General features: G+C 36.5%; 1 protein-coding gene across 1 annotated transcript in view; it reads right to left on the bottom strand.

Moving 5' to 3' along the window:
* Window positions 1–7,102: 7,102 nt before the first annotated feature.
* The window catches only part of LOC107740254 (neuron navigator 1-like), a 66,452-nt gene continuing 47,801 nt past the window's right edge, over window positions 7,103–25,753 (bottom strand). Inside the window, exons 10-30 of the mRNA XM_016552616.1 lie at window positions 25,355–25,531; window positions 24,312–24,364; window positions 24,073–24,096; window positions 23,718–23,795; window positions 19,666–19,749; window positions 18,767–18,878; window positions 18,525–18,646; window positions 18,353–18,361; window positions 17,140–17,300; window positions 16,880–17,042; window positions 16,167–16,344; window positions 15,967–16,058; window positions 15,305–15,400; window positions 15,036–15,204; window positions 13,285–13,520; window positions 11,988–12,142; window positions 11,827–11,898; window positions 10,094–10,290; window positions 9,847–9,965; window positions 9,532–9,729; window positions 7,103–7,367 (exon numbers count right to left, since the gene is read on the bottom strand). Coding sequence (XP_016408102.1) covers window positions 7,281–7,367; window positions 9,532–9,729; window positions 9,847–9,965; window positions 10,094–10,290; window positions 11,827–11,898; window positions 11,988–12,142; window positions 13,285–13,520; window positions 15,036–15,204; window positions 15,305–15,400; window positions 15,967–16,058; window positions 16,167–16,344; window positions 16,880–17,042; window positions 17,140–17,300; window positions 18,353–18,361; window positions 18,525–18,646; window positions 18,767–18,878; window positions 19,666–19,749; window positions 23,718–23,795; window positions 24,073–24,096; window positions 24,312–24,364; window positions 25,355–25,531 — 2,582 coding nt within the window. The 3' untranslated portion in view covers window positions 7,103–7,280. The remainder of the gene's footprint in view (window positions 7,368–9,531; window positions 9,730–9,846; window positions 9,966–10,093; window positions 10,291–11,826; window positions 11,899–11,987; window positions 12,143–13,284; window positions 13,521–15,035; window positions 15,205–15,304; window positions 15,401–15,966; window positions 16,059–16,166; window positions 16,345–16,879; window positions 17,043–17,139; window positions 17,301–18,352; window positions 18,362–18,524; window positions 18,647–18,766; window positions 18,879–19,665; window positions 19,750–23,717; window positions 23,796–24,072; window positions 24,097–24,311; window positions 24,365–25,354; window positions 25,532–25,753) is intronic.

Below are 25,753 nucleotides of genomic sequence, written 5' to 3'. Positions count from 1 at the left end.
TCTAACATTGACTTTATTAGAAAAATGCATTGATTAGATTAGAGAGTCAACATGAAGGCAATACTGACACACTGAAGTTGGGTGCATTGTTAACTCACTGAACATGCTTTTAAAATGGGTTGCGAACATTTTGTCTTCCATGTTGACTGACTTTTTCAGTACTGTGCAAATGCAGTGTATCAAATAAATTTACAGTAGCTGTTTACCATTGGCTTAGCACTGCTATTACTATTAGCGGGGCCTCAGCAGCGTTTGCAGCGGCTTCTTATGCGATGTGGCCAGCAAATCATTTCTAAATGTTAGTAAAATGTTAGAATGGACCAAATATTTAAGGGCTTGATTTGCATGCACAGAATATATTTTTAAAAACAGAAACAAGTACACATCGATACGTCAAACAATATTTGGTCATTTTGCGATTCCTGGCATTCACAGATAATGGAATCAGACTGGATGAATGTGCACATTATCTGTTTCAAGCTCATTTTAGTATATTTAACCTTGTTTAAACAGTAAGAAATGAAATTATTTAGTGATAGCATATAAGCTGTACACAAAATAATATCATTTATATTCATCCATTTTGTGTATGTGTATATTTTTTGTGTATATTTCTAAAACCAACAATCACTAAAGAATTCCCCTTAATTACGCACTTACCTTGTGACTGCAAAAGACTGGGCTAAATAATTAAAACATCATAGTTAAATATTTATTATTTTCTTCATGCATTGTGTTAAAGCTCTCTGTGGGACTGTAAATAGAGTTGTCTGCGTTTGCCACAAGCTCTAAATACCTCTGGCTTATAAGGTCTCAGTGGATATAGCTGGTGTTAAAATAATAATTGCACAGGTGGTGAACGGCATGCTTTGCTTTTGTTAGAGAGCAGAACAGATTATCATGAATGATCGCACATTATAGTGAAAGATTAAGGAATTGGGCTTCTGTAGAAGCTCATGTTAAGATTTATGTTCTGCAGACACCAAAACAATTTTGTATCAATTAAAAAAAAAAAAAACTCCTTTTCTTTGACTGCATTTCACCTTGTTAACCACAGTTTCCAAGAAAATACCACCACTGTAAATCATAAATTAATAGGTTAACAATTTAAAAATCTTTCTGCTACCCGTTACATTTTTGACACATTACAACATTTTATTTTAGTAAGCACAAGGAGAAAAGTACTATAACATAACATTCAATGACAAAAAGTACCAAAAATTACTACATGGACATGGTGTTCTTTAAAATACCTTGGAGTAACATGTTAATGAAATGGTGCATCATGAGTATCTTCATTGTACCATAGTACTGCTACAGTACTTTTCACTACAGGCCGTAATATGATATTTTTGTGGAAACTATGGCTACCATGGTATTTTTGAAAAATGCATTTTAATCCAAAAAGGCAAAATAAAGAAATAAATGAATGATAGTTTAATTTTTTTTTTTCCTGGAAATCAAATGCACACTTGAAGTAGAGCAAAAGTTGCAGAATAGGCGTCGAGTAGGTCAGGGCGAACAGCTGGTATGATCAGTTTAGTGTAGAAGCCAGGAGAGGTTAACAGGTGTAAATGCTCACTTGTGTTTTTTTTTTAAACCATCAGCTGTAGTCAGATGTTTTCCAAGTAGCTAGCCTACCAAGAGTTCTTGGCTCCAGTAGCAATGCACACGAAGTTATCATGCATTAGGAGGTAATTATTAAATGACATAAGTGTTAATAGTGTCTGTTTGTTTGTTTGCATTTATTATTACAAATGATAGAGTGGATCTAACAGAAGCAGGGTCATATTTCTCCAAATCATTGTAAGATAAAAGAAACTATCTTGCATAAAGCAAATGACACTATTTTTGGTTTTTCTTTGCGTGGTAATGACAATTAAGCAAATTCTTCTTCTAATTCTTATTACACATAAATATGTAAAATATTTAAATGATAAAGTAGTAGGCTACTTGAATGTACTTCATAGCAATATTTGCTGTAATCAATTTCATTAATGCTGATTTAAATCAGGATTCATCATCATGACTGGATTATTCTCATTATTATTTATGCAAATCATAATTTATTTTTTTTCTTACAATTTTGGACTTAAATATGACTGATTTGACTCTTTTAAGAAAATCTATGCTCTTTCTTAAAGATATTAATCCAATAAAAGTATCCATTTAGAATGCACTTTTTAAGATCAATGCATTTAGTTTGGGGTCTCCGTACACACTCAGTACCTTTGGCAGGCGACACAATGACACTATGGACACGGTCCGTGTCACTAGTTAAAACTGCTTATTTCTCTGGATTTAAACATTCTTCGAAACATTTGGGATAATGTAAGTACACCAGTCAGCAAAATATATAACACTGTTCTAGTGGTTTTTGGATATTTTAATAAAAAAACGTACATATTGTGCCTTTAAATACCCGGATGATGCACTTAAATAACCGAAAACTGCACTTATAAACTATGTACTCAACCATATAGTGTATGAATTATATAAAGTAGCCCCTCCCCCTTTGCTACCTAATTAAAGCTGCTACAGTTGAGTGCATGAAGTGTTCAACATTCCACACTTTATTACTTATTTAAGTGCATCATCCAGGTATTTAAAGTGCAATTTTTCTTTTTGGAATTTTCAGCGTAAACACAATACTCACACTATTTATACTACAAAACGTCATAGAATAGTGCTTAAGTAGCCTACGTGATTTGGGATGCACCTGAAGTGTGGAATGTTGAACACTTCATGCACTCAACTGTAGCAGCTTTAATTAGCCTATGTAGTGAAGAGGGAGGGGCTATCAGACTCAGTTTATGAATGACAAAGTAACCTTATATAATTCATACACTACATGGTTGAGTACATAGTGAATAAGTACACAATGCATAAGTGCATAGTGTATAGTGCGTCATTTGGGAAACAAATACAATTAAGTAGCCTACATAAATTGCACAAGGAAGACTAGTAATGGCAAACGGTAGATTACAAATAATAAAAATTATATTTTGCAGAAAATTAAGTACATACTAAACTGATTTAATTCCACAAATTACATAAGCCTTCATGTTTAAGGTAAGGAACAAAGGTAGTTTAAAAGTTAACACTAAACACATTTTTACTCCGCATACTTCAAAGCACGTGAAAACATAAGACACAACAAAGAACACAGTTAACGAACGTTGTGGTTTTATTATGACAGATGGACAACGTCTTGGTGGTCATATTACGAACATCCGAAGCATGCCAGTTTTTGTGTACTGGGCCACTCCATCGGTAACAAAAGCACACGTCTTCCTTACAAACCACATTTCTTAATGACATTATGTTTTTTTCTTAAATGATTGTTGTTGCAAATGCAGGGCCACGCTATGTACAATGTTTACATTTATAACGTTCTGTACAAAATGGAAATGAAGTCATACAAACAATCATTTGGGGGAACATTACAACAAAAAGAAACTAATATCATTCCTTTTATATGACCCCGAATTAGGTAGAACACATCCGTAATTCTGCTTCACACTAAGGTAACATGCGTTTACGACATTTAGAAACCCATTGCATATTGTAACTTACATCTTCTACCGTCATATTACCTTTTATGCAATAGTATTGGACTTTCGAATCAATATCAAGCATTGCATGAAGTGAAGGGACTATTCAGCAACTTCTCACCACTTTGTATCTGTAATATTATCTTTATATTTTTCATTGGTCCTCTTTGAAATACTTTACATAAAACCACACCACCTGATATACTGTAGGTTCTCATTCACTTGACCCTGACCTCAAGACAGCCCCATCAAGGCATACAATCACCCGAAGTCTTTATCAATAGAGTTCCTGACTCTGTTTAACACACATGACAAATTATTGCAACAATATAGTCCACATAAAAAGGTGCATTAAAGAGTGAAAACAGCAACAGAAGCAGACACAAACCAAAGCTTATGAGCGACAGAGACAGTGAAATCAATGTAAAAATCCATTTTTACCAGTCACCATCCATGTGCTGTCGCTACCATTCCAGGACAGACAAAGTAGACGGTAAAAAGTTGCTGAATTGTCGCATTAAATGGGACTTTGCACAACACAGCACAGCTATCACACAGTCACAGGCACAATAACCAGGAACATGATGCAGACAGTGTACAGCGGCTTTAGTCACACTAATAAACGTCTTTTTAAAACAAAGAATAGCTGCTGACAATGAAACCACTCACGTAAAAACGGAATGAGATTTATTCCCTCAATGATTAGCTTTATTTGCTGATCCAGATTCAATATCAGTGGTAATTCACCGACATGCTGCGGTTATGAAATGTAATATTTTGTTGCAGTAGCATTTATTGATATAAAATGAAACTGCAAATGGCCAACTAGGATCTTCAGCAGATAAGCAACAAAAGCCATTGACACACTGTCTTATGCCTGGAATGTAATCAAATATAAAAGTCACACATTAGACTTGAAGCAGCAGCAGCGCAACTGAAGGAGGCTAAAATAACTAAATCATTTTGCCATCTTGAACATTACGAGTCTCTCTCTATTTGGCTAATAAACTCCACAATCCCTCATTTCTTGGAGAAGGAACTACAAAATCATATTTACACTGTGTAGAGTAATGATAATGCAGTATAGATGAATAGAAAGGAACGAGTTAGATTTTAACTTTAATAGCCTAGATTTTACCTACAGTACATGTATGTTTGGATACTAGTTTCAGGTACAGAGATGGGAAATTACTGGTCCACCACTGCTTTCTGTGAGCGAATCCTCTTCTGTGTGAGCGCTGAGGACGTATGGATGTAGTGTACACTACTCTCGTTAGTGCTCAACAGAACTGCCGACTTTGATATTCATCGTAAGCTTCAGAGAAATGCTGTGCGGTTTGATATGTTTTTAGACTACCATTAGGAGGTTGATTTACTTTGAAGTGGACTTTTAGTGCGATGTTTAAACTACGTCTAAAGAAACTTGATGCTTACAGCTCTAAAACTACAACTAGAAGGATTGTATAAATACTTGGTTGTACCTAAAGATGCCCTTAAATGCCACAAGACTAAGGCTATTGGATGTCAAGTGAGATTTTTGCTAACCCAAGTCATGTTTTCCAATAGTTATACAGAATAGCACCAAATAATCAAACATAATCTTCGTCTTCGCATCCGTGTGCACTTTATTGGGGTGATCATCTCTAGTACTTCAAATAAAAGGCTCATACTGAATAAAGCACTGAGTATTTGGTTTTCTACATTTGCACCATTTGCTACAAAGAGAGCAGTAACTGAGAAAGTAGCTGTATTGAATCTAATTAGAGGCCTGAGATAACCAAACCCCTGAGCTGAGATCAGTGTCAAAGCCAAGTAAAACGTCTCTACAGTATCATTACAGTAAATCGAAGTGCACAAAAATGGTCAGTTTGTGGTCGGGACGTCTCTCCGAATGCAAATTATCTTTACAGCGTGTTACTGAGGTGCTTTAGTGTACTGTGGGAACTTTTGAGGAAACACAAGCTTCAGTTGATCAGGGTTAAGCGCCTTTTGAAACAGGATGCAGAATCATACTTTCAATTTAAGTTTTAGGAATTAGAATTAGAATGGAATGAAATTCAAAGACTGCATGTTTAATACTACATTACAGTTTTAAAGTTGAAATTATCATTCAACTGTTTTCTACAAACCACAATCCATCAAGATTTTTTTTGAATTGCAATTCAGTAAATTCCTCTCACTTTTATTTGAAATCAAAATCCAATCCGACATCCTGGTTTTTTGGAAAAAAACAAAAAAACGAAAAAGGAGCATTTTTCTACTTTCAATATTAAATCAAAAAACGAATGATCGAATGATACACGGATTCTGTTCGTTTCCGATTTAATTCAGATTCATTTCATGAAAGTTCATTTCTGAACTTTGCTTAACTCTGCCCCCTACAGAGTGAAAAGGGAACATGATAGCACACTTAGAATCTGTTGTAAGGCATTCACTGTGTTAGAAAGAGGAAGAAGGTGTAATGCAGTCTGCATAAGTGTTTCTGGGGTTAAACTAGCTTATGCTGTGGCCATATTCAAAAGAAATGAAGCGTACAAAAAGCAGCATAGGCTAAAGTGGCCTGTAAAGTGTTACATTATTAAGTGAGACATAAGATTTCCCAGTATCTCCCATGTTGGCTCTTATTCATTACCACGAGATGAAGTAACGCGCGCACACTAGCGATTTTAGCACCTGTATCGTTGAGTTGTTAATACGGGCAGCAGTGGAACAGTAAAAGTTACAGCAAAGAGAATTACAAACGTACTAAAGCATCCGTAAACAGAAATATGCAGATAGAAGTGCTATAAAACGATCCTTTTCATCATTTGTTTTAGGAGAAAGAGTTACATTTCATGACAAAATATTGTTTTTGCAAGCCCTTACATAAAAGTACCATGGTAAAAACAAAAAATCACCATGGATGAACCAGCTGTGGTGGTATTACCATGATAATACCATGTTATTTACTCAGCACCACGGTATATGGATAGTTTTAAGGATCACCACCAATATTTCAACTATTTTGTAAAGGTTTAAATAAATGAACGTATACAGAAAAGTGTAGTTCCCTTTCATGGGAACTTCGAACTGCGTCCTCTAGGGGTCGCTATGGGGAACACCTCGTCGTGAGCAGTAAGGGGCGTGTCTACTCATGATGTGGAGGAGAGAGCGCAGGACAGACATTAGCTGAGCCGAGCGACGACAGAAAGATAGAGATCGCGGATACTAGAGGATGCAGTGTCTCGTTCCCTACTCAGGGAACCATGGTTACATATGTAACCTGAGACGTTTTATGTGCTGTAATGGGTCACCATTTCTTCCTGAAGTTTTTCTACCATTTTAACCACTATTTTTGCCGTCACTAGTTCATTTTAAAGGTCCTGAGGTGCAACAAATCCATTTTTACAAGTACAAATACCCTATGTAGTCTTACGATTCATAGGAGCTCATTCATTAGTATGCATGCAGCATGCATAATAACTTTAAAAGAGCAAAATGCTGTTTAAAATGGTCGTATAGCATGTCATACTGCAGAACAAGTCAACTACCCATATGAGAGGGTACCACGGTATTACCACAGTACTTTTCTGTAAGGGACATTCCACTGAAATAAACAAGGTGGGATGAATATTATAATAAAAGAGTGGGTGAAATGCACTAACAGCATTTATAGTAACAGTACAGTGTCATCTGCAGGTGACGGAGTTTGGACCTGGACATGGGCGGCAGGAGAGATGGAGATGTTCAGAGAGGAGGGAGTTTTGGATCGGTTTCTTTCTCTGGTGACTCGATGTAATTGGCAGCCTCTTGTAGTTTTAACAGCATAGCCATCTGGGAAAGGAGCAGAGATTACAGGAACGAGAAAATAATGAGATATTTCTCTTGTGCACTGATATGGGGAAGCCATTAAATATATATTTAGTACTAACTCGTTTTAATGAATGTTTATCCACTAAGGAACGAACAAAGGTTTGAATTGTGCATATATTAAAGTTAATTATACTATATAACTCATATAGTTGTATTTTTTTGCCTGTGAAAAAAAAAGCTTTATATTAAATTTAGATTTCCAATGTCACCACAAAAATACTTGTGTTCTGATAAAAATGTTTATGTTATAAAAAATACATCAAATTTTAATTAGTAAAGTCTATTAAAATTGTCAAGAACGAATTGCTTCATATTAAGTACAGATACAAATATGAACATAAATGTAAATCTGAATATTTACAGTTAGTTTATTTCACGTTTTGTTATGTTGCAGCCTTATGTTAAACTGCTTGCTATTAATTTTTTTCCACATCAATCTACACTCCATACACCATAATGACAACGCAAGAACAGAACTGTCACATCTTCGTAAGTTTATTAGAAGTAAAAAAACTGAAATAAGTACATTGCATAAGTATTAACTCAGTACTTAGCTGAAGCACCTTTACAGTCTCAAGTCCTTTTGGGTATGATGCGTCAAGATTTGCACATTATCATTTGGCAATTATCTGCCATTCTTCACCTCACTTCTTCACCTCTCAAGCTCTGTCAGGTTGGATGGGGCAGACTCACATTCTCAGGTTTCTCCAGAAATATTTGATTGGGTTCAAGCCCAGTCTCGGGCTGAGCCACTCAAGGACATTCACAGAGTTGTCTATAATTGAGTTATTTATTTTATTTGAGACTTGCTGTGTGCTTAGGGTCGTTGTCCTGTTGGAAGGTGAACCTTCTGCCCAGTCTGAGGTTCTGAATGCTCTGGACTGGGATTTCTTTAAGGCTATCTTAGTATTTTGGTGCATTGAGCTTTTCTTCTACTCTGATGTGTCCCTCAGTCCCTGCCATTGAAAAACAGCCCCACAGCATGAGGCTGCTACCAGCACACTTTACTTTTGGGATGCTACTCTGCAGGTGATGAGCAGTGCCTGGTTTCCTTCAAACATGATGCTTGGAATTGAGGTTCATCAGACCAGAGAATCTTGATTCTCACAGTCTGAGGGTCTTTTAGATGCTTTTTTGTGTCTTCACTGAAGAGAGGATTGAGTTTGGCCACACCGCCATAAAGCCCAGATCGGTGGAGTGTTGCAGTGGTGTTTGTCCTTCTCTAGGTTTCTCCCATCTGCATATATGATCATGGAGCTCAACAAGAGTGACCATCAGCTTCTTGGTCACCAGTATAGACAAAGCCCTCAGTTTGGCCAGGAGGCCAGCTCTAGGAAGAGTTCTAGTTGTTCCAAATGTCTTCCATTATGGATAATGGAGGCTACGTGATTCTGTGAACCTTCAATGCAGCAGAATTTTTTCTGAACTCTTCCCCAGATGTGTGGTTTGATGCAATCCTGTTTCTGAGCTCTACAGGCAGTTCTTTTGACCTCAGGGCTTAGTTTTTGCTCTGATATGTATTTTTAGCTGTTAGACCTTTTATTAAGTCGTGCGCCTTTCCAAATCATACCCATTCAATTGAACTTGCCACAGGTTAACTTCACTCGAAGTGTAGTAACATCTACAAGCAATATGAATGCTCCTGAGCTAAATTTCAACTTGTCCCAGATAAGGGTTTGAATACTTATGCAATGGAATCATTTAAGTTTTTTATTTTTAATAAATTTGCAAAGATGTTAAAAGCCTGTTTTTTTGCTTTGCCATTATGGTGTATGGAGTGTAGAATGATGTGGGAAAAAAAGTAATTTAAAGCAATTTAACATAAGGCAGCAACATAACAAAACGTGACAAAAATGAAAGGGTATGAAAACTTTCGCAAGGCACTGTGTATATATATATATATTCAGATTTCATATAATTACTTTGGCCCTTCATATATGTTTAATATCACACCATAATCTTTGCAGTTTTTATATATATGTATATATATATATATATATATATATATAAATGTTAGTGCTGTCAAACGATTAATCGAGATTAATCGCATCCAAAATAAAAGTCTTTGTTTAAATAATATATGTGTACTGTGTATATTTATTATATACTGTGTGTACACACTGACCAGTGGATCTGACTCGATGGAGCTGGGCGGCGTCTCTTTATGTGGCCGATCGTCTCCTGGCTGGCTGGGGCTGCAGGGGCCTGTGCTCGGGGGAGGCAGGTGGAAGAGTTTGGCCTGGTCTTGCTGAGCAGACGGCCAGGGCAGAGATCCTCTGACCCACTCCACCGGATCCTCCCACACCGACTTCTGCCCGTGAACCTGCAGACACACATATTTACACTGATTCAACCAAAAACTGCTCACTTGAACAGTTAGGAAGCGGCATTCTGACCGACAGGTTAAATTTATCTTCAAGTTTGGGATACTTTGACCCACCTTAAGGCCATCTTTGGCTCCTTCCTGCAGGTACGGGATGATTGAGTGATTCCAAAGATCGATAAACCACGTGCGGAATTCCTCTACAGTTACTGGACAGGACAAGAAGAAGCAGGGACCTACGGCAACACAGATTGGACACACATAGATGAAATACTCCCTGAATTAGGCACATCAAGCTGGTTATTTAAAAAATTGCCTCCTCATTCTCATCCAATATGGTGCCGATGTAAAAAATTAAAATTACCAATGAGGAAATCAGAGGTGCTGTGTTTCTCCAGGAAGGTGTGAAGGTGGTACCAGAGTCCGGGCACCCAGTCCAGCACCCGCAGCAGATCTTCATTCTTCACACTCCTGGGATCTTCAGCCTCCATTAGCTTTCTGTGCAGGTAACGTACCAGGAATCCGTTTGCTGGTTCGACGTTATTGGAAAACATCACCATCCTGTATAAAGGAAACATGGTAAAACAAATATGAAAACTGATAAATAGAGGACCATTCAAAAAGTTTGGGGTCAGCATTTTTTATTTAATTAATAGTTTTATCCAGCAAGGATGCATTAAATTGATGAAAAGTGAGAGTAAAGGCATTTATAATGTGCCAAAAAAATTCAATTGTAAGTAAATGCTGTTCTTTTGTACTTTCTATTCATCACAAAATCCTGAAAAACTGAGATGTCCACAAAAACAGTAAAGAGCAACTGTTTTCAACAAAAAGAAGAAACGCTTTTAAGCAACAAATCAGCATATTAGAATGATTTCTGAAGGATCATGTGACACTGAAGACTGATGATGATTTGTCAGAGGTGCTGTGTTTCTCCAGGAAGGTGTGAAGGTGGTACCAGAGTCCGGGCACCCAGTCCAGCACCCGCAGCAGATCTTCATTCTTCACACTCCTGGGATCTTCAGCCTCCATTAGCTTTCTGTGCAGGTAACGTACCAGGAATCCGTTTGCTGGTTCGACGTTATTGGAAAACATCACCATCCTGTATAAAGGAAACATGGTAAAACAAATATGAAAACTGATAAATAGAGGACCATTCAAAAAGTTTGGGGTCAGCATTTTTTATTTAATTAATAGTTTTATCCAGCAAGGATGCATTAAATTGATGAAAAGTGAGAGTAAAGGCATTTATAATGTGCCAAAAAAATTCTATTGTAAGTAAATGCTGTTCTTTTGTACTTTCTATTCATCACAAAATCCTGAAAAACTGAGATGTCCACAAAAACAGTAAAGAGCAACTGTTTTCACCAAAAAGAAGAAACGCTTCTTAAGCAACAAATCAGCATATTAGAATGATTTCTGAAGGATCATGTGACACTGAAGACTGATGATGATTTGATCACAGGAATAAATTACATTTAAATTGTTTGAGTAAATATTTCACAAACAATATTCATTTCAACAAATCTGTGTATATCTCTTTTGCTAACATTAAACCCTATTATATCATAAATGTGTGTGTAAAAATACTGTATAAAAGTTAATGTACAGTCAGCCAGTCATTGTGTAAAAATAAACCCCAAACACATTGATGAAGGTCTTATATTATCCTGAAGAGCTTTTTTTTTTTGTAATAATGACCAGCTGACTGTATATTACCCTGCTTATCATGACTATTTGTCAAATAAATGACCAAATGGACATGTAACTTTTATTTATAGTGACATTATTTGATATTTGTTATATTTTATGTTTGAAAAAAGAGACAAGCGAAAACTAGCACTTCTATGCTTAGAACTGTGGTTTGTCATTATTTGTTGAAAACGTGAGTTAGGCCATACAGTAAATTTTAACACTATAAAATATGAAAATTAGGCATCCTTTTGCAATATATAGGGAGTGAAAAGGCAAGCACATGTTAGTGTCACCCAAAGCGACAATGAAAACAAAAGCAGGAGGGGCAACACGTCCCAGCTGTTCCTCACTGACACTCGACAGGAAGCTAAAAGGACCTTGTGTATGTTAGCACTGACCAACCTGAAGCTGAGGTGTAGGTCATGGTTAGGGGTCATCTTCACTGGCTGATTGGTTGTCCCTATTATATATGGACTGAGAAAGAAAACAAAACAGCTCTTGACACCTTTAAGATGACTGGGAAACCCACTTGTCATTTTTGGTGTAGACTTTCCTAGACTCACCATTTATGATATTTGCAGGTTAAAGCACCATTAACAAGTTCACTGAGGGATGTTGCATCATGCACATCATCCAAGATGACAACCAACGGGATCTCAGCTGTGCTGCTCTCCCGATCGATCTGATTGGCCAGATTGGCCAGATAGAGCTGGAGGTCCTGTTGGGATAAAAAGACAAACACACAGTCAGAGGTTACGTCAGGTCAAGTCGAATCACATTTATTTATATAGCACTTTATGCAACACTGTTTTAAAGCAGATTCACAGTAACAAACAAGAAAATAACAGTGGCAATTTTGCAAAATACAAAATTATTAATTGCAAAAAAAATTAATAAAATAAATTTCAGCTGTAAATTAGCTGTACAGAAGACAACAGTGTCATAATTCATTTACCAATTCATTTATTCATTATGACAATTGTGTATTGCTCATTAAAAAAATTATATCTTTATAATAATCTATCTTTATAATAACTTTTATAATAATGTCTTCTAATAATAGAAATTGGCACAATATTCAGCTCTACAGAAGACAACAGTGTGATTTTGCAGCTCAATTCAGTTCAGTGTTAATTTAATTTAGTTCAATAACACTGTCAATTCTGCAAAGTTCATCAATTATGAAACAATAGCTATAATTTTAATCATACTGTAAGTCTCACTACTCACAAAGGCACGTTTCAAGAGCTAGACAGGGGTTCATTATGGTTTAAGTGTTTTGTTATTTATGTATATTACAAAATATATTAATATTTGTGTTTTTAATATAATTATAAATGACATCTGCTCACCAAGCCTGCATTTATTTTATCCAAAATACAGCAAAAACAGTAATATTGTGAAATATTTTTACAATTTCAAATAACTGTTTTGCATTTGAATATATTTTTAATTGTAATTTATTCCTGTGACGCAACACTGAATTTTCAGCATCATTACTCCAGTCTTAAGTGTCACATGATCCTTCTAATAAGCTATTTTGTTGCTTAAGAAACATTTGTGATTATTATTGATGCTGAAAACTTTTTTCAGGATTCTACGATAAACACAGTTCAAAAGAACAAGCATTTATCTGAAATATAAAGCTTTTCATTATTCAGCTCAATTTAGTTCAATGTTGATTCAATTTAGTTCAATAACAGTGTCATCAAAGTTCATCAGTTGTAAAATGACTTCAATTTCAGCTGTAAAAAAGCTCTACAGAAGATCAAAGAGCCGTTATCCAGCTCAATTCAGTTCAAGTTGTGTTCTAATCTAATAAAAATAAGACCTCTGAATGTGAATATCTTGTCTGTGTACCTTGCAGGACTGGCGGTGCATGTTGAAGGTGGTGGTGATGGCGGGTGTAACCTCTCGAGCGCTGCGCTCCACCAGGTACTCGGCGAGGCGGTTGGTGAGGTAGGTCTTCCCTGTGCCGCTGGGGCCCGATAAGATCAAGCGCCGGTGCTTGAGCAGCAGACTGATGTAATGCTGCATCATGGGCTTGGGGATGAGCGACTCAAACACCAGAACGTCCACACACTTCTCCTTCAGTCCTGCATTCAGGGGAAACAGTACAATACAGATAACATGTTTTACGATACATTTACATTAACTAGTCTTATAGATGCTTTTATCCAAAGCAACAAATGACTGACATTTACAAGCACTTTGCTGAGTTTCAATAGTAAGCTAGGTTTATTGTGACTTTTTAATATACAGTAGTAGAATAACCCCTATATATATATATGTGTGTAGGAATATTAACAAGCTTTAAAGATATAATTTTTATGCTTAAATTTATATTATTAAATCTATATTAGAAATAACCACAATGTATATAAATATAAATACAATTTTATCCACTGTAAAAATCAAGGAACCTTTTGGCTCAAACAAATAACCACTTTTTTATTATTATAGCTGCTATGTTGATTATCATAATTATATTTTTTGATTGATTCTTGATCAATCAAATATTTTGCATGCTGTTTTCAATTTCACAAGTGATATCAAGCATCAAAACAATATAATGTCCAATAGAAATAATAGTTAAATGTACAGTATCAATGGGAAAAAATACACCATTGCATTATATGCTTATAATGTCACCCTATTCAGACTGATAATTATAATTAAACTACTAATCTGTAAGACATGTTTTAATGCTTCTGATTAAAGATGTAGGCTATTTTTTAAATCTTAAGAGTGTATGTAAAGTATTTTTTAAATGCAGTACAGGAAGAAATTACACCCAGAAAAGAGGGAACACATTTTCTTCTTCTTCGAGAGAGAGAGAATAGGCAAATGAGTGTGTTTTCTTTAGTCTGGGTGGTCTATAGCATCACACCACCTCAATAAACAACTCTGAATTGCAGCCTGTGCTTAAAATAACACCTAGACCAAGCTCAGAGGAGTCTGGGTAACGGCCCCGATTCCCTGGGTCATATATCAGACTGAGAGCTCAGGAATGATGGGATTGTGGATCTGCTGTTTAATCACACCTCCTGCTGGCTGCCGTTACAGTCAGAAACATTAGCGCTATATTGCTCTTCTCTGGGGATCTGAGTTATGAAAATACCTCATTCACACTGCAGCGCTGCCTGTGGGTGTTAGCATTGTTTGTTGATGGTTATTGAAGATGGAAATCTGAAAATAATGGCTTACAGTTTATATGGAAAAATACTGAAAAATTGTGTCAAGAGCATTTACTAGCTTACGGACAGTAAAACAACTTGAAAGTGTTTGAGCGCTGTTAGAAATTGTAACTGCAAAAGGAAGGAATTTCAGATGCGGGAAATAAAGCATAATATTGTCCACAATTAAGCATTTATTTAATGTAAAATATAGAAATAAAAATAATATAATAATAAAAAAAAAATAATATAAAATATGTAAAAGTAATATTAATAATAAAATTGATGATGTACATGACATGTTCACATTTCAGTTGTGTTCATTAAACAGTATTAAGTGTATGGCTTGAGGTGACTCATACCTACAGTACAAGATTAGAGTTGGACATGTACATGTACGGTTCCACTGTTATCCAGCAGCCTCAACACACTGACCTTTCAGTGTCACGCTGATGCAGGAGGAGCCTTTGCTGTAGAGGCGCACAGGAGGCGTCTCGGGCGGCTGCGCTCCCAGAACCCTCTTCACATGGCTTAAGCTGTAGCTGTAGATGGAGTCCTGAGAGAGACCGAGACTGGAGCCGGGCTCCAACACCGCTAAATACTCCTACAGGCACACGGTGACAGCACATTCTCAAAGTGTGATTTATTTTGTGTCTAAATGTGTGGATGTTTCTGTCCCTCAGAAGACTGCAGAGGGCACTTACTTTAAAAGCCTGGATAACTACAGAGTCCAGAGAAAACCACTCGGTCCGTCCGCTGATTTTAACCGTACCAATGAAAAACTCCAGCTGTTTCACCTCCTATGAATGAGACACTTTCAAATGAGCTTTAAAAATTTAAAGTAGATCAGGTTTTTTGTAGTTGTGAAACAACATATAAATTACAATTAATTATTAATTATTCAATATATATATTTTTTAATTACATTCAATATTCATTTTAATTTTTAAATATAAAAAAGTAATTATTAAATAGTAATATTTTCTTTGTTTTATTAAAGATTATTTTAAAATATTACAAATATAACAAACAACAATATAAATAAAAAAATATAAAACGGTATAATTTAATAATATTTTTGTTAACTTAAATATAGCTGAAATAAAACAAATATTAAATAAAAAAAAACTTAAAAACAGTCTTGACGAGTAACTGAAATAAAATAATTTTAAGTTGGAGTATAATATGTAAATGTAATATATGTAAAATATAAAAATAAAAGCTAATTCAAAATATTTATAAATAGGCTAATATATATAATATATAATATACTGAATAAAAATAATACAAGTCAGAGTTTAGAATCAGAACTATCCGTTTGATCAGCTGACTCATCAGGATGAAGATGGTGGTGTAAAGCACTCACGTCTTTGAATAGGTGCTGATTGGGTATGCGAACCAACACTCTGACGAGACTTTCGTCCTTCTGCAATGTCGTGGTGGGGCTTTGAAAGACATCTGTGAGAGACGAACAGAAACTACAGTGAGAAAGTGTAGAATTCAAGAGCGTTTGGATGTGAGATCTCCACATTTTATGCATGAAATCTCCGTGTGTAAATGTGTGACCTGGGTAAGGCTCATTTTGTCCCATGCCGGTTTTGCTGAAAGATGACACCGATTGCCGTGGTGATGAGACGCCCAATGAACCGAGCCCAGAGGACTGGGAGGTGGAGCTCGGCGGTCTGGAGGAGGGGCCGCTCGTCTTCAGCTGGTCATTCTCCGCCTTCAGGTTTTCCACCGTCATCTGTCAATGCATTTGTTAAGGGATTTAAATGAAGAAACCCATTTAAGTATTACACATTTAATGTCAGTTTTATTATTATTATTAACCAGTGTGCCTTATTAATAACTAACCAGTACACCTAAATAATAACAATAACAAAAGTAATAATTTTAAACACATACAGAAGAATTTTAAATAATTTTTTGATTACTGTTACTATTAATTAAATTGTACATATTAATATAATAATAATATATTTAAATATAGCACTTATTTATTTATTATTATTTTTATTAATAACTAACCAGTACACCAATATAATAATAATAACAATAATAATACATTTAAATATATTCATTATAATTGAAAATTATTATTATTAGTAGTTAATTTAATTTTACATATTTTTATTTGCAGCCAAAAGCAATTTCACAAAACCCTCATGTAGACGACCAATCAAAATCTGAGGCGTGAAATCAGTTTTACAGTCAAATATAAGCCCGCTCATGAATTTGTATTCACCTGTACAGTGTCTCTCAAACACACACACACACACCTGCATGTTGGTCATGGCCTCCTGCAGCTGCTCCAGCTGATGGGCGGAGCTCAGCGCCTCCAAACGGATGTCCGTCAGCTTGCGCTCTTTCTCCCACAGTTCCGAGCGTAACTCTGACACCCCTTTCTCTTCGTGCTCAGTGTCCTCACGGCCCTCGCACGATCTGCCGTAAATACCAACATCAAACATACAACCATGAAAGGTGGACGCTGAATAATTCAAATCATCTTGTGAAGAACATAAACAATTGCATTTCCTACCCCGATGTTGAAGTCGAGGCCTTTGCGGAGGCGTTATCCACATGATGTTGGATTTTGGGTGAAGATGGGGCGGATGTGACCGGCGTTGCGATCTCCTCTATATCTGCGTATGGTGCTTTGGATCCCTTTTTACTGAAGGCCTTGTTGAAGGAGCTCCTCAGCTATATGTAGAGCAGAAATGAGGGTCAACGCTCAACTAAAGACTACTTCATATTGAGAGTCTTACAAACAAGTATGAATTCACAGTGTTAGTATAAATGGTTTGGATTCATAATGGCAGCAAACAGCAAAACACAATCACAGTGGAGGCATACACAGTATGATTTGATGTGTTTGTGATGGCACATCTTAACAATGAATTGTAGCTAAAATGATCCAACAAGCTTCATAATTTTCAAGCAAAGCATTCAATTAGCATTGGTAGTACAATGTAACGAATGAAAATATATAATATATAGATAATATATGAAATATAAAATAAAATATAAACATTAAATGAAATTTAAACTTAAAATAAAATTGGACATGTTGCTTTGGCAGTTAACTGAAAGAAACTGAATAAGTTGAAGTATTAAAACCCTAAAAATAACACTGAAATAATAATAAATTAAAGCTATATAGAAATATAAAAACCCCAACAACTAATAAAAATGAGAAAGGCACATAACAAAATTACTAAAATAAAATAAAATAAGAAATTAATTATAAATTAAATTAACTGAAAAGTATAACAACAAATGCTAATTCAAAAATTAAGAAATACTATAATAGTATATCAAAAATAGTTAATTAACACGTTAAATTAAATAAGGTGCTCACCCTGTAAAGTTTCATAATATAATGCTTATCTCAGGCATTAGTTATGACAGTATTAATCACAAAGCACATATCAAACAGTTAAAGCATGCATGAAATGATGGAGAGTAATAGGACACCTGGAACATCATGTGTTACATTAATTTTTCAGTCAATATGTCTATTAATATATTGTACAGTATATTGCATTGCATACTACTAAAACACAAATTCATCCTTGAAATGCATCAGCTTCTAAAGCTGAAAGCATCCATTTCAGACTATACTGTACAATTTTAATTTGCTGAGACTTTTTGACCACATAATATAATGGCAAAGAAGATATTGATTGTTTCTTCAGAAGTTTCAAGTATGCTGTGATTGTTATGGATGCGGATGGGCTGGGAAAACGACTCACCTCATAGACCTGTGAAATAGGGAGCAGGGAAGCGTAGGGAAGAGATCACAGTCATACTTAATCACAACACTGAAACAGACCATCTACATTACACATATTAGATCAGCTAAACGAGCAGCCTGGACCAGCCTGAACCCAAGATTAAACCATCTAAAACTGTTCCCATCCTCACCCAGCTCTTCTTCTTCTTCTTCTTGGCCTCCTGTTCCTTCAGGCTGCCGGCGCTGGAGTGACTGGTGATGCTGTTCAGACTGGAGATGCTCTCTGACGAGTTCTGCCGGTCGATCTGCAGCTCTGAGGGGGAAATCAGTGTTCATTTAGCACGCACTTCCATCAAGTCTAAAAAAAAGTCTAAAAACCATGAAGAAAGCCTTATGCACAAAAAGGAATAAATGTACATATTAAAAAAAAAACCTCTGGGTGTGGTTTCGGGGACATTGAGGGCCCCTTGAATGATGGACTGGGCTTCTGTGTTCTTGACCTTTAGGACTTCTATGGTTTCCCTCATGTCCAGCAGCTCAGAATCCTGAAATGATAAGCCGAAGACATAACCGAATGTTAAAACATGATCATATCTGATTCCACTGTTGAAAAGAAAACTCTTCACAAACAAACCATGAAACTTCATTGTTAAAACCTAACACAAGTGCCTTTTTCTGGCTGTTTTTGGTGTCAGTTTTAATGAAATGGTGCCATTCGTGTGTTTTGTGCATCCCTGTGACTTACTACTGATGAAAGTACACAGAAACCAAACTTACAGTGTTCACATTACTTCGCAGATTAAACTGTTTAGTATTTAAAATTCTAATAACAGTCAATTTGCGTATAACCAGTTTTTGAAAGAAGCCAGAAGAATGAAATTTAAAATAACTGATTTGCATTTGAATATTTTGTAAAATGTAATTTATTGCTGTGATCAAATCTGAATTTTCAGCATTACTCCAGTCTTCAGTGTCACATGATCCTTCAGAAATCATTCAGATATGCTGATTTGCTCAAGAAACATTTCTGATGATTATTCATGTTGAAAACATTTTTGTATACATTAAATTCTATTATATTTATACATTAATTAATTTTTTTTAAATAATTGTATTTATGTGTTTTATACATGTATGTGTAAATATACTGTATACACACACACACACATATATATATATATATATATATACATACACACATAAATACATACATACGCACATATTTTAAATGTCATGATTTCAATAATAGTTTTTATATAGTAGGCAAATGCACAAATACAATGTCAAATCTAACACATGTAAAGCTGCAGCATGTTGTTTCTGTACACTGACCTTCTGCTCAGAAGTGACTGACAGACTCTGCAGGCGCGCCGTCATGAGGGCCAGACTCTGCTCAAACGCCGCCACCAGGTTAGCCTGCAGACACAGAGATAGGTGCAGGTTAGTGTCTTGTGTAAAATCAAATTTGGGACAAATGTCGCTTGTCATATGATATAATTTAAATATGAGACAAAAACTCATACAGGAGCATTTTTGCCCAAATATCTTGAATTATAGGGCATAACTGCATTTATGGAGTTGTTGCCCTGCATCATATCAAAGTCCCTTTCTATAGTCTTTGATCATATTTGATCATTACACACACACACACACACACACACACACACACACACACACACACTCTCATGTGTGTCTCCATCTGGACTGGGAAAGAGCGACGGGAAAGGACGGGAATCGAGAACAGCTGTGGAAATGGATGAATGGATGGATGAATGGAGGGTGAACAGAGGACGAGCTGCAGGCTGGAAAGGACAAAACCATGAGGTTGCCATGTGACGACACACACACTACTGGAGAGAGTGTGTGTGAAAGAGAGATGATGGAATAAACCTGATCAAAAATACAATATCCATCATGCTACTCATTGTGACTCCAGCAGAGCATGCTAGTGCATCACATACGCAACTACACACACATTCCCTGAAGAAAAACGCCACCGTGAAGCTAGGCTGCTGTGGGTGGTTGCCAGAGTGTTTCTATGTGGTTGCTAAGGTGTCCTGAGTGGTTATTTGCGTGTTGCTAGGTGGTTTCCAGAAGTGTTTTCTCAGTGGTTGCCAGGGTGTTTTTATTTGGTTGCTAAGGTGTTCTAAGCGGTTACTGGTGTGTTGCTAGTTGGTTTCCAAAGGTGTACCTGTATTCTCAGTGGTTGCCAGGGTTTTCCTATGTGGTTGCTAAGGTGATCGGAGCAGTTATTGGTGTGTTGCTAGGTGGTTTCCAGAAGTGTGTTCTCAGTGGTTGCTAAGGTGTTCTGAATGATTATTGGTGTGTTGCTAGGTGGTTTCCAGAGGCGTGTTCTCAGTGCTTGTCAGGGTGTTTCTATGTGGTTGCTAAAGTTTTTATAGAGTGATTATTTAGTGTGTTGCTAGGCAGTTGCTGCAGAATGTTGCTAAAGGTTTGTTATGCATTTTCTAGGGTGCGATGGATGGTTGCCAGGTCATTGTAATGTGGTTTCTAGTGCATTAGTGTTTTCCTATGCATTTGCTAAAGTGTTCTGAATGTTTTTAATAACATTACTATGCAGCTGCTAGGGTGTTCTGAGTGGTTGCTAGGGCATTTATATGCGGTTGCTAAGGTGTTCTTAGTGTTTATCAGTACATTGGATTTGCCATGGAGTTTCTAGGGTGTTCTAAGTGGTTGTTAGGGTGTTATGGATAGTTGCCAAGGCATTGCTATGTGGTTACTAGGGTTATGTGTTTACTGCCAGCTCAGGGGTTGCTAAGTGGTTGTTTGGATGTTGTGGATGATTCCAGCAGGTTTCTTTGCGATTGCTAAGTGGTTTCAAATGTGTTTTGGGTGGTTGCTAGGTAGTTACTAAGGTGGTTGCTATGATATTTCAATGGCTTTGGGTGGTTGCTAGGGTGTTGCGTTGGTATTCTCAGTAGTTGATACAGTAGTGTTGCTATGCATTTGCTAAAGTGTTTTTATCACGTTCCTATGTAGTTCCTATGGTGTTCGGATTGGCTGCTATGGCTGTTGTTACATGGTTGGTAGGGTGTTCTTGGTGGTTGTTAAGGAGTTGCTAGGGTGGTTGCTATGGGAGTGCAAGTGTGTCAAGGATGTTTTGGGTAGTTGCTAAGTTGTTTTGGGTGGTTTCCAGGGCAAAGCACAAATTTTGCGATACAAGTTACACACAGAATTAAGTAATTTGGGCTAAGGGTTTGTTCAGATAAAAAAGCAATCCTCAATTAGTGCACATTCACAACTACGTCAGTGTTTGCATTTGTGGTTCCCTCATACAGCACCCAACATCAACTCTATGACATCATCAACACCCAGCCAGATGACACCTGAAAGCCACAGAGCAAACATAAATGACTTCCACTCCACATCATCAGTCAGCGCCACACTGAGGGCGGGGGGACACATGCAACAGCGACGGACGGGGCTGCGAGTGACAGTCCAACAAACCTGGCCTGCCTGCAACAGCCAGCAACCCCAGGCAGCAGTCAGTCATCAGAGGCCGGGACAGGGCATCAGCCAGGGAGAGAGAGACAGTGCTGTTAGGACTATAGGGTCACAACCCTCCATCCCATCCCATACACACACACACACACACACACACACATTCATATATGCACTGGGATCAGCATCAGAAATTAAAATGTTTCATTAAAGCCCCCTGGAGATGATTATGAGGGCACTTTTGTTTCCACCCATATAAAACACACTGTACTGTAGATCCCTACTCAGACAGGAATACTTTTCCCTGAGGTGATTAGGTAAAATTGTGTTTTATAGAATTAGTGATTTTAAAGGGCACCTATTATGCTCCTTTTTACAAGATGTAATATAAGTCTCAGGTGTCCCCAGAATGTGTCTTTGAAGTTCCAGCTCAAAACACCCCACAGATCATTTATTATACAGTATCATTCTGAAAATGCCTATTTTGAGTGGAAGCAGAAACACACTGTTTTCGTTCTCCCCGCCCCCTTTTTCAGAATAGGGCTGTGCCTTTACAGCTCGTCTCAGATACTCTGCCAAAAAACATCTGTTTGGTTTTGATTATCATGTCTATCATGCTGAAATCATGCGTTTTAAAGCCGCATTAGTTTAAACTTCTGATATAGTGTTTTCTAAGCGCACACATCCGAAGCACACGCACAGAAAGCGGCTGTCACACGGCATGTGACTGCTAAACTAAGTTATCTTTCATGTCTTATTGCGCTTAAACTGTCAAATACATACAAGTTTGTTAAAAACACACATAAGTTACAAAAACACAGTCAGTTATGTCTGTGAACATAAACAGCTGGGAAAGAAATCGTATGTTTATATTAGATACTGCCGTCTATGCTGATAATATGACCCAAACAATAAAATAAAAGCAGAAAATCACTCACTGCTCTTGATTGAATAACTTCTGTAGCTTTAATAAGAAGACATTTTTCTTATTTGAAGGCTGCTTTTAAATGCTCTAGTGTGGAGATAAACATGGTGGATTGTGTGTGGCTCACTGCTAATACGGCAGTGTCCGTGAACAGCCGTGGGCGGGGCCTGTAAAATGTGACATCACATTTTATGGATTCTGCAAACAGAGACACTGCTTATAATTTATGGGGATTGAAAAAAAGGAGCGGGTGGATTTTTATCATTATAGGGTGGTTGTGTACTGTACACACACTGCCAACACACATTTTTTTTTCAAACAACATGCAAAAGTGAATTTTACATAATAGGTGCCATTTAATACTGTCCGAATCACACAAACTCCTCTGGGAAATCTAATCCCATCCAGACTCGACAGTCATCACAGTGTGCGAGTGTATTGCTGAAGCCAGCTGTGTTGAAGCAGCAGATCAGTGCAGGGTGAGCTGAAGGCAGCTGGGGTTAGTGGGAACTTGCAGTGAGAAGTGATCTGGATTTAAAACACTAGAAATATTGTAAATTACAATAATCAACATTACATGGTAACACTCATTATTTAATTAATAATCCTGGGAAACAAGCAATGATGACTGAAAAGTTGAGAAAAGTGTCAGAATGTAGAAATGCTGGCGAAGGCATAGACGTGACCGTGTGTGTCTCTGACAACATATTATGGACTTTTAAGTATGAAGACTTTTGCTTATAGCTACTATGACACAAACATGCAATTTGTATGATATACAATTAAATAACAAATATTAAATCAAAACAATCAAAATAACAAAATAAAATGATGAAATGTGATTAATTTATAATCAGGGTCGTCTTATATTCGGGCCAATACGGTAATATGCAATTATGAATTGTGAAATTATGAAATGCATCACTCTAAAATAATACCAATAAAGTAACAATTTTAAATCTGCAGTTGTGAATATGCAGTGGTGTTTTGCACGTACATTTGCTGAGAGTTGGTTGGTCAGACTGGTCACTTTATCGTGAGATGACTCCAGCTCACGCCTCAGTATCCGGATTTGCTGAGATGGTAGAATGAGTTAGAAACATTAAAAATCCAAGGTATTTTCAAAACACAGGTCAGCAATTGGTTTAACATTTAACTATAATGCAATTAGAGTAGCAATGATGTCACATAAAAAATAACTATAGTTGGTTGTTTAGGTGTCATTTATCGTGCAGAATGAGTTGCTATCAAAAGTGAATATGAATGTTTTGTTTTTTCTTGAGCAATAGCAGAATATAAGAGGAAGTAAAGGATAAAGAGAAGCTGACAAGCTGTCATGAGAAAATTCTTACCTCTCCTTGCATTCTCTCTTCAGTCTTAGAGTGTGTGATACAGAAATGGTGATAAAGACCAAGAAAGAGCGAGCAAGGACAGGAAACAGAGAAAAAAGGCTGGTTGTTAAGAGAAATTTCAGGAAATAAAGAGCCGACTGTAGCAGATTCTGTGTTCTATTCAGTGTCAATCATATACAAAAACCATTCAAATACAGAAACCAACCGAATTTTAACATGCTACATCAGTTTCTACTCACCGACGAATAGTTGGATGAGGCATTTGAGGCCAGAGACAGCACAGATCCATGAACTGAGAGAAAGAGAGCAAAATTACACACAAATACAGGATAGAGCCATAGTTTCATAGCTGTATTTTGCTTTATAACTGAAGTCAACAAGAAACTGCTTGCAACCAATTTTATTTGTATAATATGGTCTATTTCTAAATGAAATAAAGATAATAAAGAATAAAGATATTTAACATGAAAAGATAGGTAGTGACTTGACTGATGTCCGTCTATACCTGATTGCTGAATAGAATAACATGCACTGATGAATTATACAAAATAAGACAAGGAATGTGCATTACGATAGGAAATAGGCTAAGTCTCCATTTCATTTTCAAGTATTTATTAGATATCTTCTTTGGCCATGAAGCAGTGTTGTTGACTAAAAAGTTTTTTCACCAATTGAAATTAAAGCTGAAATGAAATACAAATACAAATATCCAATGAAAAACCTAAAAAACAACTAAATAATTCTTTGGCAACTAACTAACTTTAATTTGAACTACTAAAATGAACTGGAAAAAAATTAAGTTAAATAGAAACATTTAAGATTATAGTTAATTACTATTACTCAGTACTTAAATGTAGAACTACACTGCAACAAGGACACCTTAAAATAAATTGTAGCCGTAGTTTAAGTATGAAAAATATTAAACTAAACTAGAACTGCAATAAAAAAAAAAATCTAAATTCTAAAAATAAAAGCTAATTCAAATATGAATAAATACTAAAAAAGTTATAAGTAATACTAAAACAATACTGCTATTGAGCTATCAGTAAAAATGAGATCAAACTACATCAAATTCTTGAACCAGAAAACGCTAAAAGACAGAAAAGTTATAGTTATATTAAAACTCTCTACTCTCCATGAAAAGCATCAGATAACACATTAAGGTTAGTCTGAGTTGTTATCTGCATTTGAACACTAGCAAAATAAAGCATTTAAGTATGTTGCATCAAATCAAGGAGTAGGCTAGGTTAGAGCAGGTTCCTGAACATTCTCCATGGCTCACCGTCTTCACTCGGCTCTCTGAAGGATCCGGATCTCATCATGCTCTTTGGTCGGTCGGCCAGAGACAGAGAGCTGCCCAGAGGAGATGTGCCGTACAGCTCGTAGCCCATGTCATTCGCCGGGATGCTGTTGGAGCGTGTGATCTGGGAACCGGAGCCTGAACTCGGGATTGGTGCCACTGCAGAGAGAGAGAGCGTCATTTCTAGTGCTCGACCGATATATCGCCAATGCTGATATATCGGCCGATATTTGGCTTTTTTCAAATATCGGCATCGGCCGATAAGTTTTTCTGTTTGGCCGATGCCGATATTTGAAAAATGCCAAATATTGGCCGATATATCTCGGCCGATATTTGCCATTTTTCAAATATCGGCATCGGCCGATAAGTTTTTCTGTTTGG

Source organism: Sinocyclocheilus rhinocerous, unplaced genomic scaffold (genome assembly GCF_001515625.1).
Source record: "Sinocyclocheilus rhinocerous isolate Xijiao unplaced genomic scaffold, SAMN03320098_v1.1 scaffold795, whole genome shotgun sequence".
NCBI lineage: Eukaryota > Metazoa > Chordata > Actinopteri > Cypriniformes > Cyprinidae > Sinocyclocheilus > Sinocyclocheilus rhinocerous.
The sequence above is the reverse complement of the archived record's forward strand: the minus strand, read 5'-3'. Positions and strand labels throughout refer to the sequence as shown.